General features: G+C 40.2%; 7 protein-coding genes across 7 annotated transcripts; 4 read left to right on the top strand and 3 right to left on the bottom strand. All coding sequences in view use genetic code 12, as the record gives it.

Annotated features, from left to right (window-relative positions):
* The first annotated feature begins 1,498 nt into the window (after positions 1-1,498).
* On the top strand, positions 1,499-2,785 carry RJT20DRAFT_59497 (putative amidotransferase). The gene has a single exon (XM_064920898.1). The coding sequence runs from the start codon at positions 1,794-1,796 to the stop codon at positions 2,679-2,681; it is 888 nt and encodes a 295-aa protein (XP_064772662.1). The 5' UTR covers positions 1,499-1,793; the 3' UTR covers positions 2,682-2,785.
* RJT20DRAFT_130735 (uncharacterized protein) lies at positions 2,768-8,344 on the bottom strand. Its single transcript, XM_064917827.1, has one exon. The coding sequence runs from the start codon at positions 8,025-8,027 to the stop codon at positions 2,895-2,897; it is 5,133 nt and encodes a 1,710-aa protein (XP_064772661.1). The 5' UTR covers positions 8,028-8,344; the 3' UTR covers positions 2,768-2,894.
* Positions 8,345-11,076: 2,732 nt separating this feature from the next.
* Positions 11,077-12,143, bottom strand: RJT20DRAFT_130732 (uncharacterized protein). Its single transcript, XM_064917826.1, has one exon. It carries the CDS (start codon positions 11,995-11,997, stop codon positions 11,545-11,547), a length of 453 nt encoding a protein of 150 aa, XP_064772660.1. The 5' UTR covers positions 11,998-12,143; the 3' UTR covers positions 11,077-11,544.
* A 1,090-nt stretch (positions 12,144-13,233) lies between these two features.
* RJT20DRAFT_130729 (U1 snRNP complex subunit) lies at positions 13,234-14,638 on the top strand. The gene is made up of 2 exons (XM_064917825.1): positions 13,234-13,307; positions 13,404-14,638. The coding sequence occupies exons 1-2, from the start codon at positions 13,305-13,307 to the stop codon at positions 14,478-14,480; spliced, it is 1,080 nt and encodes a 359-aa protein (XP_064772659.1). The 5' UTR covers positions 13,234-13,304; the 3' UTR covers positions 14,481-14,638.
* Positions 14,639-15,167: 529 nt separating this feature from the next.
* On the top strand, positions 15,168-16,787 carry RJT20DRAFT_130728 (uncharacterized protein). The gene has a single exon (XM_064917824.1). The coding sequence runs from the start codon at positions 15,523-15,525 to the stop codon at positions 16,771-16,773; it is 1,251 nt and encodes a 416-aa protein (XP_064772658.1). The 5' UTR covers positions 15,168-15,522; the 3' UTR covers positions 16,774-16,787.
* RJT20DRAFT_130727 (uncharacterized protein) lies at positions 16,788-18,110 on the bottom strand. Its single transcript, XM_064917823.1, has 2 exons — positions 17,798-18,110; positions 16,788-17,628 (listed from the first exon to the last, which is right to left on the bottom strand). Exons 1-2 carry the CDS (start codon positions 17,854-17,856, stop codon positions 16,911-16,913), a joined length of 777 nt encoding a protein of 258 aa, XP_064772657.1. The 5' UTR covers positions 17,857-18,110; the 3' UTR covers positions 16,788-16,910.
* Positions 18,111-19,392: 1,282 nt separating this feature from the next.
* RJT20DRAFT_130725 (uncharacterized protein) lies at positions 19,393-21,123 on the top strand. Its single transcript, XM_064917822.1, has one exon. It carries the CDS (start codon positions 19,725-19,727, stop codon positions 21,048-21,050), a length of 1,326 nt encoding a protein of 441 aa, XP_064772656.1. The 5' UTR covers positions 19,393-19,724; the 3' UTR covers positions 21,051-21,123.
* The last annotated feature ends 32 nt before the right edge of the window (positions 21,124-21,155 follow it).

Genomic DNA, 21,155 nt, shown 5'->3' with positions numbered 1-21,155 from the left:
TCATTTCACCCATCCACCATCCACCACTTCTATCTAGCGCATACATAACATCATCCTCATTTCGGTGTCACGTTGTGGTGTGTGTAGGGACCCGCCGGTACGGAAAGGATTTCAATTAGCGAGCGGTGTTGGTGGAGAAGCAGGACCGATTTCACAGCCATACTCCGAAGAGGTATAACACTAACGAGAACAGACAAAGAGAGTGGAAAAGACGAAACGATACGATAAACATGGATTAAGATAAATTGTGGAACGTAATAGCCGCCTCAAGCGGTGCAGTTTTAGTCCAATTTACATTTTAAGCGAATACGATAGAAGCAGGGGACATGGTGGCTATGGCTTCACGGCTACTTCTTTATTTAGCCTATTCTGTCTGCTCCTTATGACTACAACGGGAGGACAAGAACATCAAAAGGGGTAGAACCTGAAACAGGTGATGTCTATGGTTCGAGGAGTGTGGCACATGCAGTTGGTATAACATGTAGTAACTCAACAAAACTGTGTAAGACCGTTCATGAGTGGTCTTGATCTTACTATCGTAGCGACTGTTCCACTGGCTACGGTTTTAGCCTGGATAAATCGGTTCCTGCCGAGAGCCCTAATGAATCTCGATCAACATCTTTATGTGACGTTACTTTCATTGTTTTGACACCCACCTTTTTATGACGTCAACATGAGAGGTACGTGAGGTGGTAGTTGTAGTAGAGGTGAACACAGAAACAGGTATTAATTGTCTAATGAAAGGATAAAATTATAAATTGTTAAATTGTCTAACGAAATGATAGAATGATAAATTGTTAAATTGTTAAATTGTTCATTGTTAAAAAGATAGTAACCTCACCCTCAAGTAGAAATGAAATATCCTCTTTCTGGCTACTTCTATTATTCTTCCTAGTTTATACTAATATGCTTTATGAAAACGTCCTTTCTTGCATCAGTCCACTTGTAGTCCCTTTTTCTATCTATTTATCGATTGCAATATCCCGTTATCTTTCGTGTTATCTTTCGATTCCATTCAATATGTTTCATCGTTACCACTTTACCGAGTTACCGAGCTGCCGACTTCCCAAACAATGTAACATACAACCATTGATCTCTTTAACCATTAAACCTAAACCACTACCAGATTCTTTGGCCCTTATCCTACACTTCACTGATAACTACACCATTACAGTGCTACCATCTCTTTGGAAAGCTCCTTGACTCAATACTTCCATCGTCATATTGTTTCGTTTCGGTTCTTCACATCGCCTCTTAAAACAACCTCTCATGGTCATGTCACACCCTCTCTCACTCCACCTTTCACTGCCTCGTCCGGTGCGGTTTCAATTGCCTGTCTCATCTATGCGATAACATCACGATAATCGGTTGTATCTTTTGCTTGTCCTTATTCCTTTGTTCTCGTAATTTCCTGTTCCGTCTGTTATCGTAATCATTAGTTAATATTATTCTCATTGTATTTATATATATATATATATATTTTGTATATTTTATATCGTTGATTCCTCTTACTTTTGGTGACAGTGTTTGTTGAGTAGGTTCATTTTGTAGTGTTTTTATTGTTGTTGGTTGTTCGAAGCAGCTATATTCCTGGGAGTTGGAATATCTATACATCGACATTCGTATATAATATCCTTCATAACATATTGATTCCTGGAATTTCTCACCATTACCCACTATAACTTTGAGTACATCTTTTCTTAGACTACATCTTTCTTAGACTGTAATCTTTCCCTTTTTTCAGGTATTTCATTAAGTATTCTTCCATCACTTTGCATAGCTCTTCATCCACCATGACGATCGACTCCACTACTACGCCTCACGCTGCTATCCTCGTCACCGATACACCTATCAGCTCTGTCACTGAAAAGTTTGGCGATTTCGGCGACAACACAGCAGATCTCCTCAAAGCTTCATCCACTACTCCATTCCCAGTGGTAAAGTATCAAATGGCATTTGAAGGACCAGAAGACTCCTACAGAGCACAATTGGATCAAGTATACGAAAAATTGTGCCAAGGAATCGCCAATGGCACTATTAAAGGTGTCATCTTAACAGGCTCTAGAAGTGATTCTTTTGCTACGGGAATCTTATGGATCGACCGTTTGAACCAATTCATAAAGGAAGTTCTCTTCAACTTGGAGAATTTCCCTATCGTAGGCATTTGCTTTGGACACCAGATATTGGCGTTAAACCTCGGGTCAAAAGTTGGCCGAAACTTGCCTGAACATGGCTGGGAGTGTGGAACAACAACCATCAACTTGAACAGTGATATCTTAAACTTGAAGGATTCTCCTTTTGCCGACGCCTTGAAGAATGAAAACGGAGATAACCTCGACCATTTGAATTTAGTGGAATTCCATCAAGATGTTGTGTACGGGCTTCCACCTCTAACCACCTCAACGTCCACGAAATTTGCATCAATTGGTTCCACGGCAAAGTGTTCAATCCAAGGCTTAATTACTGAAGAAGGACCTTTAAAAGTACTTACTTTCCAAGGCCACCCTGAGTTCACAACTCCCATTGCACTTGATCTCTTGAAAGTCGACCTTAAGAAGGGCCTTTTGACAGAGAACGAGTTCGAAAAGTTCACATACCATACACAAAGCTTGAACAACCAAGGAACCGTGATAGGGAAGGTTATTGATAACTTTCTCAAGATTCACAATAAGCAGACATGACGGAATTAGGAAGTGTCGTGGATTCTGGGCCATAGCTGACCAATTGGATCATTTATACTCAATATCTACTACTCATTATAGACTATAAATAATTAATAAATGTATTTTTGATGCTATACAAAGGTTTACAAACTAGATACTGTACAAATGTAAACCTATAGATTTGATTCTTTCACCGTTCTGGGTCATTTCTGACTTTTTATCTCTTGACCCTTAATCAAAAAACTTTTTAGTTGGAGAAACAATGGTGAAGCCCAGAAGTTTTCCACTCTTTGTACTGTGCCCATTACCACTTGTTTGTCCGAAACTATGATTCTGGCCATGTCCAGATGGACTAGATGTTGTCGAGGAATGGGCTAACATTGACTGGTCTGATGCATCTTCTCCCATAGTAACCGATTGTAACCTGCCACTCAATTTATCATTTATAAGCTTTGTATCTCTCAATCTCTTTTCAAGAGCACGCACCTTATCGTTAGCCAACCTCAACTCATAGTTATGGTTATTGGTCAATTGGTTAACCACATCTCTAAGCTCTTCTCTTTGGTTCCTCAAGACAGTTATCTCTTCTTGGGACTCGTCATAATGGTCGTACTCGTTACTGAGTAACGACAACAGTCTGGAGCCCCTTGATCTACTAATTTCTGGAGCACGAGCTGCTCTCTTTTTGAGTTCGGGAATTACGTTGAACTTCAAGTCCGCATTTTCATTCAACAAGTCGTTGTACTTATCCATTAAATTCTGGTCATGGTTCTTTCTTTCACGCTCAAGCTCCTGAAGCCTGTCTTCTAACTGGTTAACCAAGTCATTCTTGATAAGCAACTGCTTGTACAACTCAGTCTTCTCGTAATTCAACTTAAGTGGACTAGGTGACTGACCATGCTCCAGAAGTAATGCATGCTCTTCACTGATAAAGCGTAGTCTTCTCTCTTTGCTTAATCTTTCTTCCAAATCAGCAATCTGGCTCAGTTTACGCGAAATCTCACTAAGAAGATCATCCTCAGGATTAGGGGAATTAACGTTTCCTTTGAGCCTGTTTTCAAGAGCTAATTCACGCTTGATTGAAGATGCGAGTTCGGTAGTTACAAGCTCAAGTTCTAAAAGCAAGTCGTTATTGCAGTTCATGATACTCAACTCCTCCTTGGTGAATACAAGAGGTTTCTTCTGCTGTGGAGCTACAACAGGAGTCATTGGAGAGTGTGGAGTGCTTTGAGTCTGCTGTTGAGAAGTTGTAGAGGATTTGCGGCGTTGTTGAGTAGTAGCCAGAACAGCTCCTCCGAAGTGTTGACTGCTAGCAGAACTACCTCTCAGCTTATTGACTGAGGAAGGAGCTTCCTCTTCAAAAGTACCGCTTGTCCTTTTGTTGGTTTTGGAAAGACGTTTGAAAATATTCATTGACTTGTTAGTCAAAGAGAAGTTTCTTGAGGACCGCTTGTCTTTAGCCTTGTTATCCTTAATAGTGTCCTTTTGAGCAGGACTGCTTGTGAAATGTGGCTCTTCACTGGTGACGGAGTAGTCATAATTGTTGCCCGATGTGTCGTGCGTTGGATGGGAGAACTTACTCACATTATTATTTTTAACAGAACTATCAGTGAGGGAAGGTTCCACTGCTGCGTGGAGAGGTGGTAGTGGGGCAGTGTAGGAAGCATTGCTAACATTATTACTACTGTAAGTACTACTATAGTTATTACTATTAGTAGTTCGAGGAGTTGGTGGTGTCGAATCACGGTTGAGATCGGCACTCTTACTTGTAGTCTGGTGTGAGGCTGCTTCGTCATTAACATATCTATCCCTGCTATATGGATCATGAGAATAATGGTACTGCTCACCATGAGCTGGTGACACATACGTCTCGGCAGTATTCCTGGTACCGAAATTGTCCCTGGTGCTACCGATGTTACCAAAGTTGTCTTTGTTTCCACTCTTTGTACGCGTGGGGGTTTGGTGTTCCTCAGGAAGCATTCCAGATTGGAATTTATCAGCGGTGCTACTGCTACTAATGCTACTGGTGTTGTCGCTGGATAAATTCAGGGATTCTAAGAAACGTGGTTTGCTAGGAGCCTCTAGTTGATCGAGGTGACCTTCTGGAGAGAACTTAGGAGTTCCTTCTTGCGAAGGAGATCTGAAGTTGTTAAACGCAGTATTGGCCACCAAAGATTTAAGAGACGCAGTTCTAGAGGAGCTTCCGCCCAAGTTCGGAGAATCACTACGGCCATTGCCGCCGCTGAATGGAGGTGTAAAGGTGGTTTCAGCTTTTGTCGTTCCAGCTCTCGATTTAGTGAATTCAGGAGAACCTCTTTCTTTGATGTGACGATCTGGAGTAGCTATCACCTCATCCTCTTCATTGAGGTCGATATCATCATTCGTCTTAGTATTCGCATTTTTGTTGACGTTATTGTCCTCCTCAAAAATTGTTGTGTCTTCCTCTGGATTGTCTAGGAGGACATTGGGAGATGGTAATATGCTTTTAGAAGGAGATGGGAAAATAGATTTTGTTGGTGAGGTCCTATTGGATCTAGATGGCGAATAGTGGCTGTTTACACTCTTGGTAGGTGAGAAATACGCAGAGGAATCCTTGGAAGCGATGTTACCATCCCTTGCTGGAGAAGTGACAGAAGTATGAGTGGGTGAGTAGAAATCTAAAGCCGTGTGAAATACATCTTTGTTGGTGGACGAGGAGTAATTGTACGCACTAGCACCAATCGTTCTGAATTTATCCACATTAGTAGGTTTTCCAGATTCATCAGTGGCATCGTCATAGCCCATTGATTCTGCAGTAGCAATCAGACGTCTAAGATTAAACTTCGGGGAGCCATCTGCATTCTCCGATGGGCTGGCGGTAAGGACATCGTCAATCGTACCATGGATGTGTTGTTGGAGTGGAGTTTTATCATCATCATAATCCATATCATTGTTCTCCTTGTCAGAGACATCGTTAAGGTCAATGCCATGGTCTTTCTCTTCGTCACTATATAATTCAGGTTCAGGTTGAGGTTCATGGTCATCATGATAACGTACAACTTCTTCTTCCTCAAATTGTTCAACAGGCTGAATTGATTTATGTAACTGTTTATGCTCAAATTGAACTGGCAATTCAAACCTCCCATTCTCAACACGACCTCCAGAATGAGGAGGTGCCAATGTCCTTGGTTCTTCTTGTACTACCTCATCTTCCTCTTCTTCATCCCCTTCTACTTCTGGTGCTAAACTGGTAGCAAATGCTGGTAGACTCTTAATAGACTTATCCACTTCATTACTGAAAAGATTCAATTTTCTTAATCTCATTGAGTTAGATTTCTTAATTGTTGACTTTCTCGAGAGTGATTTGGTATCATTGTCCTTATCATTGTCGAATCTATAAATAGCTTCTTCGTCATGTAATTTGTTAGCATTGCTGTGCTTGCTACTGCTGACGAAATCGTTATCATAATCTTCATAGTCATCTTGATATTCCTCACCAGAGTATTTCTGATCGTCGTACAGTTCAACCTCTTCTCGTTCGGAGTGCAATGGTGAAGAGGTCGATATAGGAGCAGTGGATGGCTCTTGGAGACCTGAATGTTGACTACTTCTCCAATCATTTCGGTCATTAATAGGTTCTTGCTTAATACTGTCGTGGTCATTTCTCTCGTCAGATTCTGACATATCTAAACTCTTATGACTTCTGGGTATGCTACGCTGAGGACTTCTCAGTGAACTCTGAGCACTATTCCTCAGAGGCTGAGCGTTCTTCTGAGGGCTACTTTCAACTGACACAGGCGGTGGCACACGTCTTGGAAGCTTCAGTTTAGTAGGTACCACTTCATTCGTAAGAGGGTATGCTTCTTCCTCCTCTTCTGGCACATTCATGAGAGAGTCATTGGAATTATGTCCCTGGTAATTGCTCTCCAGCTTTGGTGGTGGTGGCAAGGGACGACTATCATAGTTGTTGAGGTGAGTGTTGCTGTGGTTTGGACTTATATTGTTGGAAATAGAACCTGAGCTCAGATTAGCGTTAGAAACGGATGATAAGTTAACATTGGAATTGCTTCCACTGTTAGGATAGGCATGTCCATTAGGTGAACTGTTATTATGACGGTAAGGACTAATCTGTTGTCGGCCATAAGGACCATTGGCTTGTATATCCTGATTGTTGAATTGACCATTTATTGGATGCTGCTGAAATTGTTGTTTCGATTGCTGTGGAATTTGGCTTTGTTTTTGTTGCGACTGCTGGTGTGGAATTTGTTGCTGCTTCAAGTATGCATTATTACTTAAAGACATTGCCCTAGGGTACCCCTGTTGGTATTGGGGTGCTACTTGCTGCTGCTGAGGTTTAAGCTGTAAATTCTGTGGAGCGTAAGGGCCCTGAGGCAAGTTGTGTACTCCTCCAGCAGTTAAGGACATTGATCTTGGTCCCTGGTCTGGTCTTGCTGTTAGAGACATCGATCTAGGTCCACCGATTGGCATTTGTGGCATCATGGGTTGACCTCCAGCAGGTCCATGAGGCATGGGAGGGTATGCTCCCAGATTGAACTGGCTACTTCTCATACTCATTGCTCTGGGTCCATTTGGACCAGGTATTGGACCCGGTATAGGACCATTTGGACCAGGCATATTATTCATAGGAGGTTGTCTATTGTTCAATGACATAGTCCTAGGGCCTCCCATCGGTTGTGAAGTATTGAGAGACATAGCTCTATTATAGTGTGGATTCATGTTTAATGACATAGCTCTAGGATCGTTACCCATCTGTCCTTGAAAGCCCTGTTGTTGCTGGAATCCCGGCTGCTGCATGGGGTTAGTACCAGATAACGTCATGGCTCTAGCTCCATTAGCAAGGGCTATTTTCTTCTGTTGGTTCATTTGCTTTCTATACTGGATATTGTTTACTGCACCACCTTTTCCACCTGGTGTTCCTCCGAGAGTTGGAATAATCGGAGTGGTATCAAGCGTTTTGGTGCTCATGCCATAGGGACCACGATCTCTAATGTGAGTAATGTCATCGAACGAAACGTTAGCACCAGAGGTAAGTTCCTGGATGTCTGCACCCACATCTTCGTTAAAGTTTCCTCCAGCCTTGTTACGACGGAAGAACCGATTCATTGATGACTGCGATGTAAGTGACGCTTTCCTGGAGCCGGAATTAGCGTTGACAGTGGGGAGAGGTGTCATTATATCGTAGTTAGAATATGGCTGCTGAGGAAGAACTCCATATTGATTCTGTTGGTATTGGTTTTGCTGGAACTGTTGTTGTTGGGCATACACTGGTTGTGACAAAGCATCGATATCTTGTTCTCCATTCAAGAGATGTTGTCTTAGTCTAGCCTTATGAGTATTGGCCTGAGCGGCAGTTCCGGCGTCCATTTTGGAGATTTCTTGCCGAGATATGGTAGAAGGTACTTCTTCTGTGATAGAACGTGTTGTAGAATGGTTGTTTCACTTCGTTGCTGAAGCGATCTGGAATACGATCTGGAATACGATCTTTGTCAGGTACGAGTGATGGATGGTTAGCGAACGATAGGAACTGCAACACGAGCTGGGATCACTGAGAGCAAAGCAACAGAAGAGTACCACGGCGAGACCAGTTGGAAGCTAATAGATAGAGTAGTGATGCCGGCGATGTGTATTTGGCCGTGATTTGTCGTTGTTGACAGCAGTCCGTGGTAAAAGAAACAGTGGTTGTAAATAGTGGAATCACTGTTGTAAAAAAAAAAAATTAATTTTATTTGTTACGGCGGCTAATATAAACACGATTTACAGCGAAACGACGAGGAATAGTGAGGGACCAGGGTGCGGTTGTGAGGGATTGTGAGGGATTGTGAGGGATTGTGAGGTATTGTTAGAGACACACCGAGAAAATAGTGAGTAAGGGGAAGGAGAAAAATGGAGAGATTGGTTGTAAATTGGCAGAAACGAGAAGAAAAGAGAAGAATTAGCAAGAGAACATGAAATGAAAGCGAGAAATGCTCAGCAGATGCAGGGAGAGAAGTCTGGAAGCAGGGTTATTGGCAAGGAAGGAAAAAGTAGGTACCAGGTGTGAGGAGATAATGCGGGAGCGTAAAAAGCAAATTACGAGTTGGGATCAGTTGCGAGCAGTTGGGGCCAGTTGCAATTAGTTGGGACGAGTATTTAGGTAGTTTTACAAAAAATGCATTCTCTCTCCAATTTTCTCCCTGGCACTGTTCCTGAATTAGTGAGACATGTAACAAGCTGTGCGTACCAGCGAAGATGAGTAGCATCAAGGAACGACCCGACACGGGTGGAAAATTTGGAAACAGGACAGCAAAAGACCATAAACCGTGTAATGTTTTCGGCTAGAAAACAGTATTTTGTCTTCTCTTGGGTCTAGCCTGTCTATACAGTATATACGTTGAAACTAGGTACTACAGAAACCCACATCTGTAGCATTGAGTTACTAATTGAGACATGGAATTCTCACTAATTCCTACGGATGCATTGGGGACGTTTCTACGGCTAGAAATGGTACCGGAAAGCGATGATATTTTACGGTTTCTGCTGTTTCTTCCCGAGCGTGTCCACGACACGGTTAGAGAAAAATGACAAAAATAGTGTAGGCGGACGCGACAGGATGAGAAATGAAGATGGAAAATGAGACACAGAAAATGGAAAATGTAAGTAGCGAACAGACCGTGGGAGAGATGGCAGGTGGTAGGGAGAATATCCAGCGATAAAATGAACAGGTAAGTTTTGGATAACTAATATAACTAGTGGCGACAAGACGAGTTGAATAAAAAATGTGACGACGGTGCCACTTTCTTTCTTAACCCCATGGTGCCATTTTTGTCCGTCTTCTATAATCTCAGGTAAAAGCCACCATCTTAAACCCTAACTGGCTAGAGGCCCTTGAATCGTGGGTGATCGTGGCTCTGGGCCCTGGTCCCGTCGGAGGTTCCCTGTGGTCTAAAAAGTCATTTTTTGCGCTAAAATGTTATGGTTCCCGATGTTCCATGTAGGAACAGCAATGAGATGCCCTGAAACCCCATACCACGTCTTGGAAGACGGCTTGAGGGGGACAACAGGCAATTATGGTTGCCGCTGCTACGCTGCTGCGACATGAAATAGCACAGGTTACTTTCTCAATTGGATATTGTATGGGGTGTCATTTCTGTGGTAATGGTTCACTACAATGGGCCGCTAAGCTTAACAGTTCTAACTACTTTTTACCGTGTAGCGCAGAGGGCAAAAGAGTGAAGTTGTAAGATAAATAAAATACAATTTACGGGCATTTTTATTTTACTGCCGAGGCTGGGAGACCTTAAGAAAACTATTTAATTTACGACTTCATCACAAAGACTGGACAGAAGCTGACCTGCTGAGAGGGCGGGAGACAGGAGTCATAACCTTTAACCTTATAGAAGTCTTGGTATTGTTGTTTTATTGTAATGATATTTTGTTTGTTCAAATGAAGTAGGATTATCGATAAATATTTAATATTTACTATTAGAGTAAATATTTAATATTTACTCTAATATTTTCTTGTGTTAATCTTCTTGTGATCGGTTGCAATCTTAGAAGTAGTTCTTATTCTGGTAATATTTACGATTCCCTTATATTTATTGTAATTGGAATTGCAACTGCAAAAGATTAATCAAACTACTCTGCTTCACACAACAATGCCTCTCCATATATATAAATTAAAAACAGAACTTTAAGATGAAGATAGGCAAAAAGCAACAATCTGGACTTTTCCTCTTGTTCTTCTTGTATTTCTCTCTATCTGTCTCTTTTCATATTCTTGTGCTGATCTTTATGGTGTACCCCCTACACCAATTCCTTCTCTACTAACTAACAACAACCTACAGTAGGAGGCCCAAATTCACAGATTTGACTCGCCTAGTGGCACATTTACGGGCTCAGTACGGTGGATACGTTGTTATCACAATTATGTATGGGTATGTATAGTTTAATTGTATGATTCATCTTGTTTTTTTTTTTTCCTTATCGTTATATTATTATTATTGTTATTATATTATTAGTATAATAATTGTTTGTCGTTATATTCTTTTTTACCGTTTTAATCATTATTTATCGTCGTTTTCTTCTTATTAATTTTATATTGTTGTTTTACGTTACTATGCAATCAAATTATGTTGACCGTTGCTACTGTTCTTCACACCAGCTGTGATTTTAGTCTGGTTGTGACCACAAAAGTCACCCAAGACAGAGAGAGGCTGGAGTCGACATATGTAGTGGTGCTATGGTGAATACGAATCGCGTAAATACGTGTCTGAAGAAATCTAATTGAGAGACACGTCGATCAGCGGTGAACTGTGATCTGGGTAATGTCGTTCTATATTGTATTGTGGATAGTGTAGATATGTAGAATAGTGCTGTGCAGTGTTATGTAGTGTAGTGAAGTGTAGTGTAGCTATAGCTGTTCATTTATTGATAGCTATGTTTTAAGTAATATTGCATAGGTTTTATTTACAGAAAACCTTCAGCATTGTTGTCATTGAGCAATGCTTTCTTGGAGGTTGAATGCAATTGGTTAACCCCATTTAGTCCTTTCTGGTTTTTTAATATTCACATGGGAGCCATGATTCGTGGGGTAACATCATCTGAGATACTGTCCTAGAGGATTGGATTCATATCACAGTTCGTAATTAATGCCATTTACGAACAAATCCTTCCTTTCCTTTATCTTTTAACTGAGAGTATTTCATGATTTTATGACCTAGAATGAAATCTATATCAACATTTTTCAAGATGAACAAAGCATTCATCTCAATTGGACTCTATAACATTCACTTTCAAACTAACCCCATTCATTCACATTTGTACTATGACCATCCTTACACGTTTACAACACCACTCCCCGGTTTCTTACTAACTTTTTATTACTTTACAAACCCAATAAATATTAACCTAATGATACTTCGTGATCCACTACTATACCTACAATAGGGTATCTCTTTCTGAAGAAAATCACCCATTTATCCACAATTGCATTTTGTTTGTCGGTGAAATCGTCACTGTACCAAGTGGTATCCTCCAAAGTGGTTGTGTTGCCGCTTTCATCTGCTGGTTTCATCTGTAATTTGTTGAATCCCAAAAGTCTAGTAACATCCTTTCCCACAAGTTTGTAGTAGGCCTTACCGGGACCGTAGCTTTTGGCGTTGTTAGTAACATCGTAGATGTAGCCACGAATTGCCACGTAGAGCTCGGGACGCTCTGTTCCGTTGTAGAACGTCAATTGGGACCTTGTGAAGATTGGCAACGAGTTGATATCCACCTTGTCATTGTAGATTTCGAATTCTGTGGGGGGAGCCGATTGCCCCGCAGTCTGGGAGTCGGACAGTTCCATAGAAGCCATTTTCCTCGATGTTTAATGAGTTTAGAAGTTGTGAATGTGATGGTATTGGCGCGGAGATCACACTTCTTATGTAGTATAATACGGGTTGCTGGTTAACTCTAGGAGAACTGGTGAATGTCGAATCGTTGATCTGTCGGTTCCACAATCGTGAAAAGTGTGGTGGTAGCAGCCGGCGGCGTAGTAATTGTCGCACCGAGACAAAACCGGTACAAATGGGTAGAGAGAAGTGTTAGCGTAGCGGTGAGGTAGAGAAGCTGAGGAGAAAATGTGAGTGCAAAGTGAGTCGTGGGTGGGTGTTAGTTCGGTGGGAGAGTATTTTGAGTGTTAGTTTGGTGAGAATTAATGAGTGTGTAATACTTTTAGTGGGAGAGTATTAGTGTTAGTGAGTATTTTAGTGAGTATTAGTTTTAGTGAGTATTAGTTGTAGTGAGTATTAGTTTCAGTGAGTATTAATGAGAGAGTATAAGTGGGAGAATATTAGTGGGAGAATATTTGTGGGAGAATGTTGGTGAGTGAATGTTAGTTTAGTGGGGAGTATTAGTTTTAGTTAGTGTTAGTGGAGAAATAAGTATTGCTTTGTATTACTTTTAGTGAGAGACTGTTAGATTAGTGAATATTAATGGGAGAATATTAGTGAGACAATGTCTGAGTCACTGTTAGTGAGACTGTTAGTGAGACTGTTGTGAGGCTGTTGTGAGACTGTTGTGAGACTCTGTTAATGAATGAAAAGTATGATCCTTTATTGGTGTTTGATGTGTTTCAGACGGGAGAAAGCCAAGAGAGAAACAACAGCAGCCCAACAACGTATTTACTGGTCTCTTAGGCAGAATTCTAGACTACACTTGAGATATAATGGAAACCATGTCTATATAAATAGACTATTCGCATTGGAACATTGCAACCATTCACTATCATTGCAGGACTGTTTACGGACAACAAGACATGAATATGGGTGCACCAATTATAAAACTGGAACACTTTTCCATACTTTCGAAACATATCAAACATATCTTCGCCTGCAACCTTCATTCATATATATATCAACATCTCATTTATAGAAATCATTAATCTCTCACTTCTCTCTCACAATATCACTTCCTCCTCACTACGAGAATCCCCACCCACCACCACGACAAATCTCTCCCTAACGACACAATTCCTCACTAATCTCTCGCCACGAAAAAATCCATTTAGCGAGACAATCAAAAAGTTTCATATTCTCCATTTGTGAAGATGATCTTCTTTGCAACTGTTCATTGTATTTATTCTTAAATTGCATCAATACCCTTTCTGTATATATAATTGTCATGGTAAGTACATCCAGGATTCAATGGCTTTGGTCTTATGTCAGTTTTGTCTCGTTTCACCTTCTTTCAACCATCAATACTAACAAGCACATCCTATAGACTGATAATACTGAAAAGTACCCTACAGACATCCAGAAGCTCTTTGCGCCAAAGCCGCCTTTATTGCATTTTCCACCACTGGATTACGCCGCAGAATCTCGTCGTACAGCCCACATAGCGCCGCTTTCGCTGTGGAAGCAAAAGCTCTCGGAGTATAAGAAAGAATTGGCAGAAATAGATGAAAAAGCTGGTCCTCCTCAGATATCGAAGCACCAACAGCAGATAAAAAGATCTATAGAAAAGAAGCAGCAGTACAAGGAATCATTTGCACGTCAATTGAGAGAATGGAACGATCCCGAGCTTTTGGTGAAAAACGAAAGAGAATTCATGAAGGATCCCTTCAAAACCGTTTTCATATCAAGACTTGACTATAAGTTGACGGAACTTGACATTTCGAAATATTTCAGCAAATTTGGGCTCATTGAATCGGTTCGTATAATCAGAGACTCCACCACCGGAAAGTCCCGTGGTTATGGCTTTATTGTTTTTGCAAGAGATTGGGATGCCAAAGCTTGTGTGAGCGAATTGGCCAGAACAGGCGTGAAATTGCCTGATACCACCAGAACCATACTAGTAGATATTGAGAGAGGACGTATAGTGCTGAACTGGAAACCAAGAAGACTTGGAGGCGGCTTGGGAGGAAGACACTACACCAAATCGGACAACCGCTTGTTAGTGAACGCATCAGCAGCTGCCAGTGCAAGAAATATCAATATCGCAAACAACCCTCATATAAACCAAGCACAAGAACTGCGTCATAAGCTGAATTTCCACTCAAGGGACTCGCCTTCATCATCTTATACGAGAGATCGCAACTCCAACTCTACATCAAGCTATGTACCACATGCGGCACAACCTTCTCAAAATGATTCTCGTGAATCGGCACGCTCGTTTGTTCCGCCAACAATCTCGACCTATAATGGCTTGCCTGCTCTCTATCGTCCTGTTGCGGCTATCGAGAAGGAAAAGCAGCCAGAAAGATCGGTTAGGGATAAGTATGCCAAGTATGCATCTGTACTGAAAGATGGTGGAAACCAGGATGGTGGTCGTTCTATTAGAAGCATAAGGCAGGGGTAATTGAGAATTCGATACAAATACACAAAGTTGCTAGGAAATGTTCTGGCATTCGGGTTGGTTTAATATCAATTTCATTAGAGAAATGAGGTCCATTCAATAGTTGCATTAATTACATTAGCAAAATGGCTTTGTATATTTACATAATAATAAACACGCATCTCTAAAGGTTTATGTGGTTATATAAGAGCACGTGTTGGGAATTGGCTCTGTTCTCACCTAGCTAGTAGGTTCTTATGGCATTCAAGTGTAGAATGTAGAGAATGCATCCGTTCCTTCCTTTGCCACATTCTATTTTCCTTGTCTACTTTCTCTTTGCTCTCATGGTTGAACTGGTGGTGGAAATTGCAAAATAAAAATCGTTCCTTTGTCTAATTATCACTAGCAAGACATATTTTTTTTTTCTTCTACAACACAATATCATATATCAAAAACAAAAACGATAGCAACCAACGTTGGTTTACAAGACACCACTCATTTTCTCTACTTATTTTCCATACTGACTATTATTCTATTTTCCGTCACACCCCACCAACACCACCACCTCCTCCTCCTGCTCCTCTGCCTCCTTCGTCTCTGTCTCACTCTCTCTGTCGGAAGTTGCAAAAAACTCAAACTCTCTCTCTCTCTCTTTTCCTGCGGTTTCTCTTGTATTTAAGAATAGCATACATTCGTTCTTTCAAATACCATATCAATAATCTATATTTCGTCTACATATCATCTACATATCATCTATATATCATCTACATATCAACTATTACCACACTTCACACTGAACATAACCCAATATCACTTATATTCCACCCTCCTAATAAACCACCCTCCTAATAAACCACCCTCCTAATAAACCACCACCACGTAACCTGCAATTACACACACAGTTACTGCAAAACTGTAACCTTCTCCCTTCCCGCCGATGCATTCTGCATTCTGCATTCTGCACTTTACCAACCAGCCCTCTCCCCAACTTTACAGGTTACTACAAAACGTCAAAAGCCAAATTTTTGACTGTCAAAAACCATAAAAGCTTAACCACAAGAAGACAATGAATTCTCGTCAACCTCCACCTTTGCCGCCTAGAAACATGCCAGAGGATAGCAGCCAGAAAAGAAGGCACGAGGAAGACACTTCGGATGCCGTGAAAAAACCAAGAACCGAATCGGATTCGGAGTCTAATGGGAATGTCCTTGAGGACTTGAACTTCTTGAAGGCCAGCATTACCAAAGAAATCGTGGCTCGGTTCGAAACCAGAATAAGCCAATTGGAAAGAGAAGTCCAGGAATTGAAGAAAAATGCAACTACCGAGAACGAATCAGCAGGATCAAGCGAAGCATCGAAACAAGAATCTGTTAGATCAACGACAGAAGAACAGCAACATAAGGAAGATGAGGAAGATGAAGAAGATGAAAAGGGAGAAAATGAAGAAGAGGAAATATCGAGTCCACCTCCAGTGCGTGCTACAAAAGCAACTTTTGGTGCCAGTCTGTTTGGATTGAAACCGACCATCATAACGCCGCTTACTTCATTTACTTCTAATGCTTTAGAAACACCAACGGCCCCTAACACACAAGAGAACTCGCCACTTCCAGTGTTTGGTTCCACAACGACTTTCGGAAAGAGTACTGCAGAAGTTCTCATAGCAAGGCCTAACGTATTCGACTCATTGCCTTCTAAATCAGAAACAACTCCAGAGGCCTATAGTAAACCAGTATTAACGTCGACTTTCGGAGCTAATTCCAAGTTTGGCAATGCATTTCAAGAACTGTTGAGTAAGAAGTCATTTCTTGACACAGAGGAAAAGCCCGAAAGTGGCGACGATAAGGACGACAAAAAGACACCAGCAGTCCAACAATATAAACAAGTGGAACTTGCACCAATTGATCAGGTTCAGACTGGAGAAGAGGATGAAAAATCCCACTTTTCAGCCACAGCCAAGCTCTTTGAATTAGACTTGACCAAGATATCAGAAGGATGGAAGGAAAGAGGATTGGGACCTTTGCATGTAAATCAATCGAACACAGATAAGAAACAGGCCCGCCTTGTTATGAGATCTCATGGATTATTGAGAGTTATATTAAACTACAAGATAAAGCCGGACACCAGATTGCTTAAGGGGTTAGAGTCAAGTTTAACTCCAGGAAAGTTCATCAGACTTAACTCGGTTAGATCTGATGGTACTCCAATTCAATATTTGTTGAAATTTGGTTCCGAGTCTATTAGGAACAGCTTAGTAGATGCGGTGGACGAGCTTAAATACGAGATTAGTGGAGACAGTGGGGAGAACGGAACAGTCTAAAGGTATAATAATGATCGTTGCTTATGTATTTATATATCTGCTAGTCTTCGTTAATGTAAATGGGATAGAATGTATCATGATTGTATTATCTCAGTGGAAGGTATTCTTTGTGATCATTGAATAGGAAAAGGATACTTTTAATTCTTTACAAATGCTATGGTACAGATGGTAGAGCCTTCAGTTCCACCGAATTTGAAGCTTGGATACTTCAACTTCTTCATCACTGACAAGCCGGTATTCTTGTCCGAGGTAATGATCTTTACCAATTCATCTTCGGTGAAATTACAGGAAGTGATCAACAAGATTGAGCCTTTCTTCATGACCTGGGAAACTTGCGAAGCATATACGTTGAAAGGCTTCTTTCCATCAAACTCTTCTAACGGCACTTGGCTCAATGCAATGGCATCCAAGGTTCCCTTGTCCACAAGGATATCGAACCTTTCTTTGTTCTTGGCCAAGAACTCACAATTTTTTTGTAGCACGTCTACCTGTTCGACTGTGAATTTATGCTTTTCGCCTATGGCTTCGTTCTCTTCTAGCTTTTTATCTATCACTTGTTGGGCAAACTCAACGGAGTCTGGGGAGTAATCAATACCGGTATGAGCAAAGCTGGAAGCAAGATCGCATTCTTCTACAACCTGTTCTGCAAATTCCACCATGAAATGGGCATTTCCTGTTCCCACGTCCAACACTTCTATGACGTCTTTGTTAGAGAAGAGCTGTTCTTCGTCCAACTGTTGGATCAAGAAGTCGATCATTTTCTGTTCGGCTCCGTTCTCATCGAACCATATTTCGCCGGTGAAGTCGCTGTCGTCGCTGAATTCTTTTCTTTCTCTTTTGTAGAAATCATTCCAGCTGGAGAGGGAAAGTTAGTAACGCTGGTGATGTGGTTTTAGTTCAAGAAAAGGTACCTAGAATAAATAGCTCTTCTTTGTGGGGTGAATGAAAAGAATGAGAGACAATTTTCATTGAAACTCTCTTCCCCCTCCGCAATATATACCGCAACATATACCGCAATACATACTATTCAATATTGGACAACTTGGACTGGTTCAACTTGATTTCATCTTCGTTTTCTTGCATGATTGCGATTATTCTCCTGAGTGTTTTATAAGAAAAAACAATAATAATAAAAGAGAAGAAGAAGACAATATATAATTTATATCTATGTCTATCACGTCTTATGCCTACGAGATATCACCAAATGTCAACTCTTCCATTCACCTGTTCACTTCTTTCTATTTCTCTTCTCTTCGTTTCTCTTCTCTTCACAATCTTTTTTTGCATTCACCAAATCTTTTTTCGCACTGAATTTTTCAATTTTCGCATTAAATTTATGGCAGTGAATTTTTGGCAGTGAGATTTACTGTGAGAATTTGTATGTGATTGTGATTTCTCGTAAGTGCTCTAGTGAAGAGGTTTCAAGTGCTTGTATTGAGAGGTCGTAGTTGTATTTGTAGTTGTAGTTGTAAGTTAGATGAATGAATGAACTGGGCTTGGTGGATGAGATATTGTTGGGTGTAATTTGTTAAGTGTAGTTGTTGACTTTAGTTGTTATTGTACTTGTTAAGTGTAGTTGTTGGTTTTAGTTGTTAATTGTACTTGTTAGGTGTACTTTGTTAGTTATACTTTGTTAATTGTACTTTTAGTTGTACTTATTTCTTGTATTTTTTAGTTGTGCTGTAAAAATCTAGCATAGTGTTGTTTAAATGTGATTCTCTTAGTGTTCTTTGCAAATCTTCTCTGTCTCTCCCTCTCTCTCTCTATTATCTATTGGAATGCTTTTTAGGTGCAAAAAATTAGAACTGCGAAAATTTGGGATGAAGGAAAGTGAGTGTGATAAGCGGTTGTTGATCTTTACAATGACATAGAATAGATTTCAAAGGAAAGATATTTGCAGTGGTGAGATTGAGTTCGATGTTACAATTAAACGGGTTATAGTTGTTTTCTTGGTCTTATCGATTAGTGAGCATACTCTTTCTGTTACATATAGATTTGGATGATAGAGAGTCCGTATTATTAGTGCATGATTCCTACATTTCATTCAGTTATACAATATCATTTTCCCGATTCAAAGGATAAGGATACCGTTTGAGTTATTTCAATAATACCATTCTTGAAAAATCGCTCCCTAAACTTAAACATTTTTTTAATTTATTTATCACTATTTTCACTGAAATGACCAAATATTTAGAAAAAGTATGCAATGCTTGTAAAAAACGGCACATCTAAAATTGCCATATTACACTTCTCTCTCATGAAATCTTGAATTCCTTCGTAAATTAAAAAACAAAAAAAAAAACTACTCTACTCTAATGGACCCACAACCCATAACAACCATAACACCCGTTTTCTTCCTATACCCCAAATTCTCCAATACTCCACACAAATCAACACAAATCAACTCAAATCTTCGCCTATCGCACTCTCAAAAATCGCAGCCATTTCTCTTCTCAGAGAGCAGCATTGCATTTTATCAATCCCCATTTACAAGTTACAATTAACAACATTTCTTCCTGTTTACATTTTTACACCCGTTTTTTGCATCTTACCGACGCGCTTACCATTTAGTGAAGGAATCACGAGTTTTAAGAGTTTAAGAGTTTGTTAAGTGTTTGAACATGAAGTAAGAAGTAGTAGAAGAACCAGTTAAGAGAAAGTTGACGATCGTGTAACAAGTCTTTAGTAGTGTCTTGTGAGAGAGAAAGTACAGATTTTTTTGTTTTACTGAATTATATTCGCCAAAAGGAATCACTCACCGTGTATTCTTTTATTATCAACACCTTTGACTACCCACCATTTTCTAGGTGAAGATTGATAGATACTGAGAACCAGATAATTACTAAATAAAAATACTTCACTCAGTGTAATTAACTTCTTCTACTCAATATCAATATCATATTTTCCATATCATATTTTCCATATTCATATAACAAAATACCCACTTCACGATGACAGAAGTTGAGTTAAACCACGATATTCCAATGTCACTAGACCCAGTCGACGTTGAACAAGAAGAAACCCTCATAGACGAAGACACACAGAAGAACTATAGAGTATGGAAGAAAAACGCCCCCTTCCTATATGACTACCTTTCGACCAATTCGTTGTTATGGCCATCCTTAACAGTGCAATTCTTTCCTGATAGCACTACAGGAACGAGTTCAGAAAACTCAGACAAATCAGAAGACGTATATTTACAACGGTTGCTCCATGGAACCTTCAGTTTGGGCCAATCTGTGGATAGCATATCTATTCTTCAAGTACCAATTTTCAGCAACTTGAACAGTCACATCAAAATCAACAAACTAGACTACAACGCGGAAAAGGAGGAGTTTGAATTGGCTACTTCCTCCAACAACAAATTGAAAGTGCTCCAGAAGATAAACCACTTGGGAGATGTAAATAAAGTGAGGTACATGCCCCAAAAACCAAATATTATAGCCAGTGCCAACAACCTCGGAGATTTGGTGATATACGAAAGAACTAAACACAAGAGCTTCAAAAACTCACTCATAGATGACACCAATTTAAATAAAGTCCAGTTAAGACTTAAGAATAAAAGACAGGAAGCAAATCTGGACATTTTTGCAATCGACTGGAACAAACAGAAAGAAGGTACTATTCTATCTGCTGATATGAATGGTACCATAAACCTATTCGATATTAAGGACAATTATTCTAAAGATAGCTCAGTTTTGTACGAGTCATGGAGTTACGAGAATAACGGCATTGGAATTAATGATATTGAATGGGTGCCAAACCATGATTCCATTTTCTGTTCTGTCGATGATAAGGGTTATACTTCAGTTTTTGACACTAGAATCTCAAACGCGTTAGTACTGAATAATCATCTGTCTGATATTGGTGTGAACAGCATAAGTATCAACCCCGGTATCACCACATGTATTGCAACAGGAGATAGCAAGGGGCTGATCTTCATCTCTGACATCCGTAACTTCGGGCACCTGGATGCTTCTCCCATCTACAGCATAGAAAACCAGCACAAAGACTCAATAACACAGATAAAATGGCACCCTAAGTACCACAATGTGTTGGGATCGTCATCGACAGATCATCTGGTGAAGTTATTTGATTTGGCAGTGGAAAACTCAGACAGCTCTTTGTTATTCATACACGCTGGTCACATGTTAGGTGTCAATGACTTTGATTGGTCTCATCATGATGACTGGTTAATAAGTAGTGTTGCTGACGATAACTCCTTACATCTCTGGAAGCCAACACACAAAATTACAAATAGGTTTGATACTATTTAGATATTTAATGTAACAATTGAGAACGGGTCATCTACTTCATATTCCCTGTAGAACCACGTACCATCAAAATACTTCGTCATCCTACAAAATTCTACATTGGTATTA

This window comes from Scheffersomyces xylosifermentans (assembly GCF_036884685.1).
Source record: "Scheffersomyces xylosifermentans strain CBS 12540 chromosome Unknown RJT20scaffold_7, whole genome shotgun sequence".
NCBI classification, from domain to species: domain Eukaryota; kingdom Fungi; phylum Ascomycota; class Pichiomycetes; order Serinales; family Debaryomycetaceae; genus Scheffersomyces; species Scheffersomyces xylosifermentans.
This window is presented reverse-complemented; position numbering and strand designations above follow the sequence as displayed.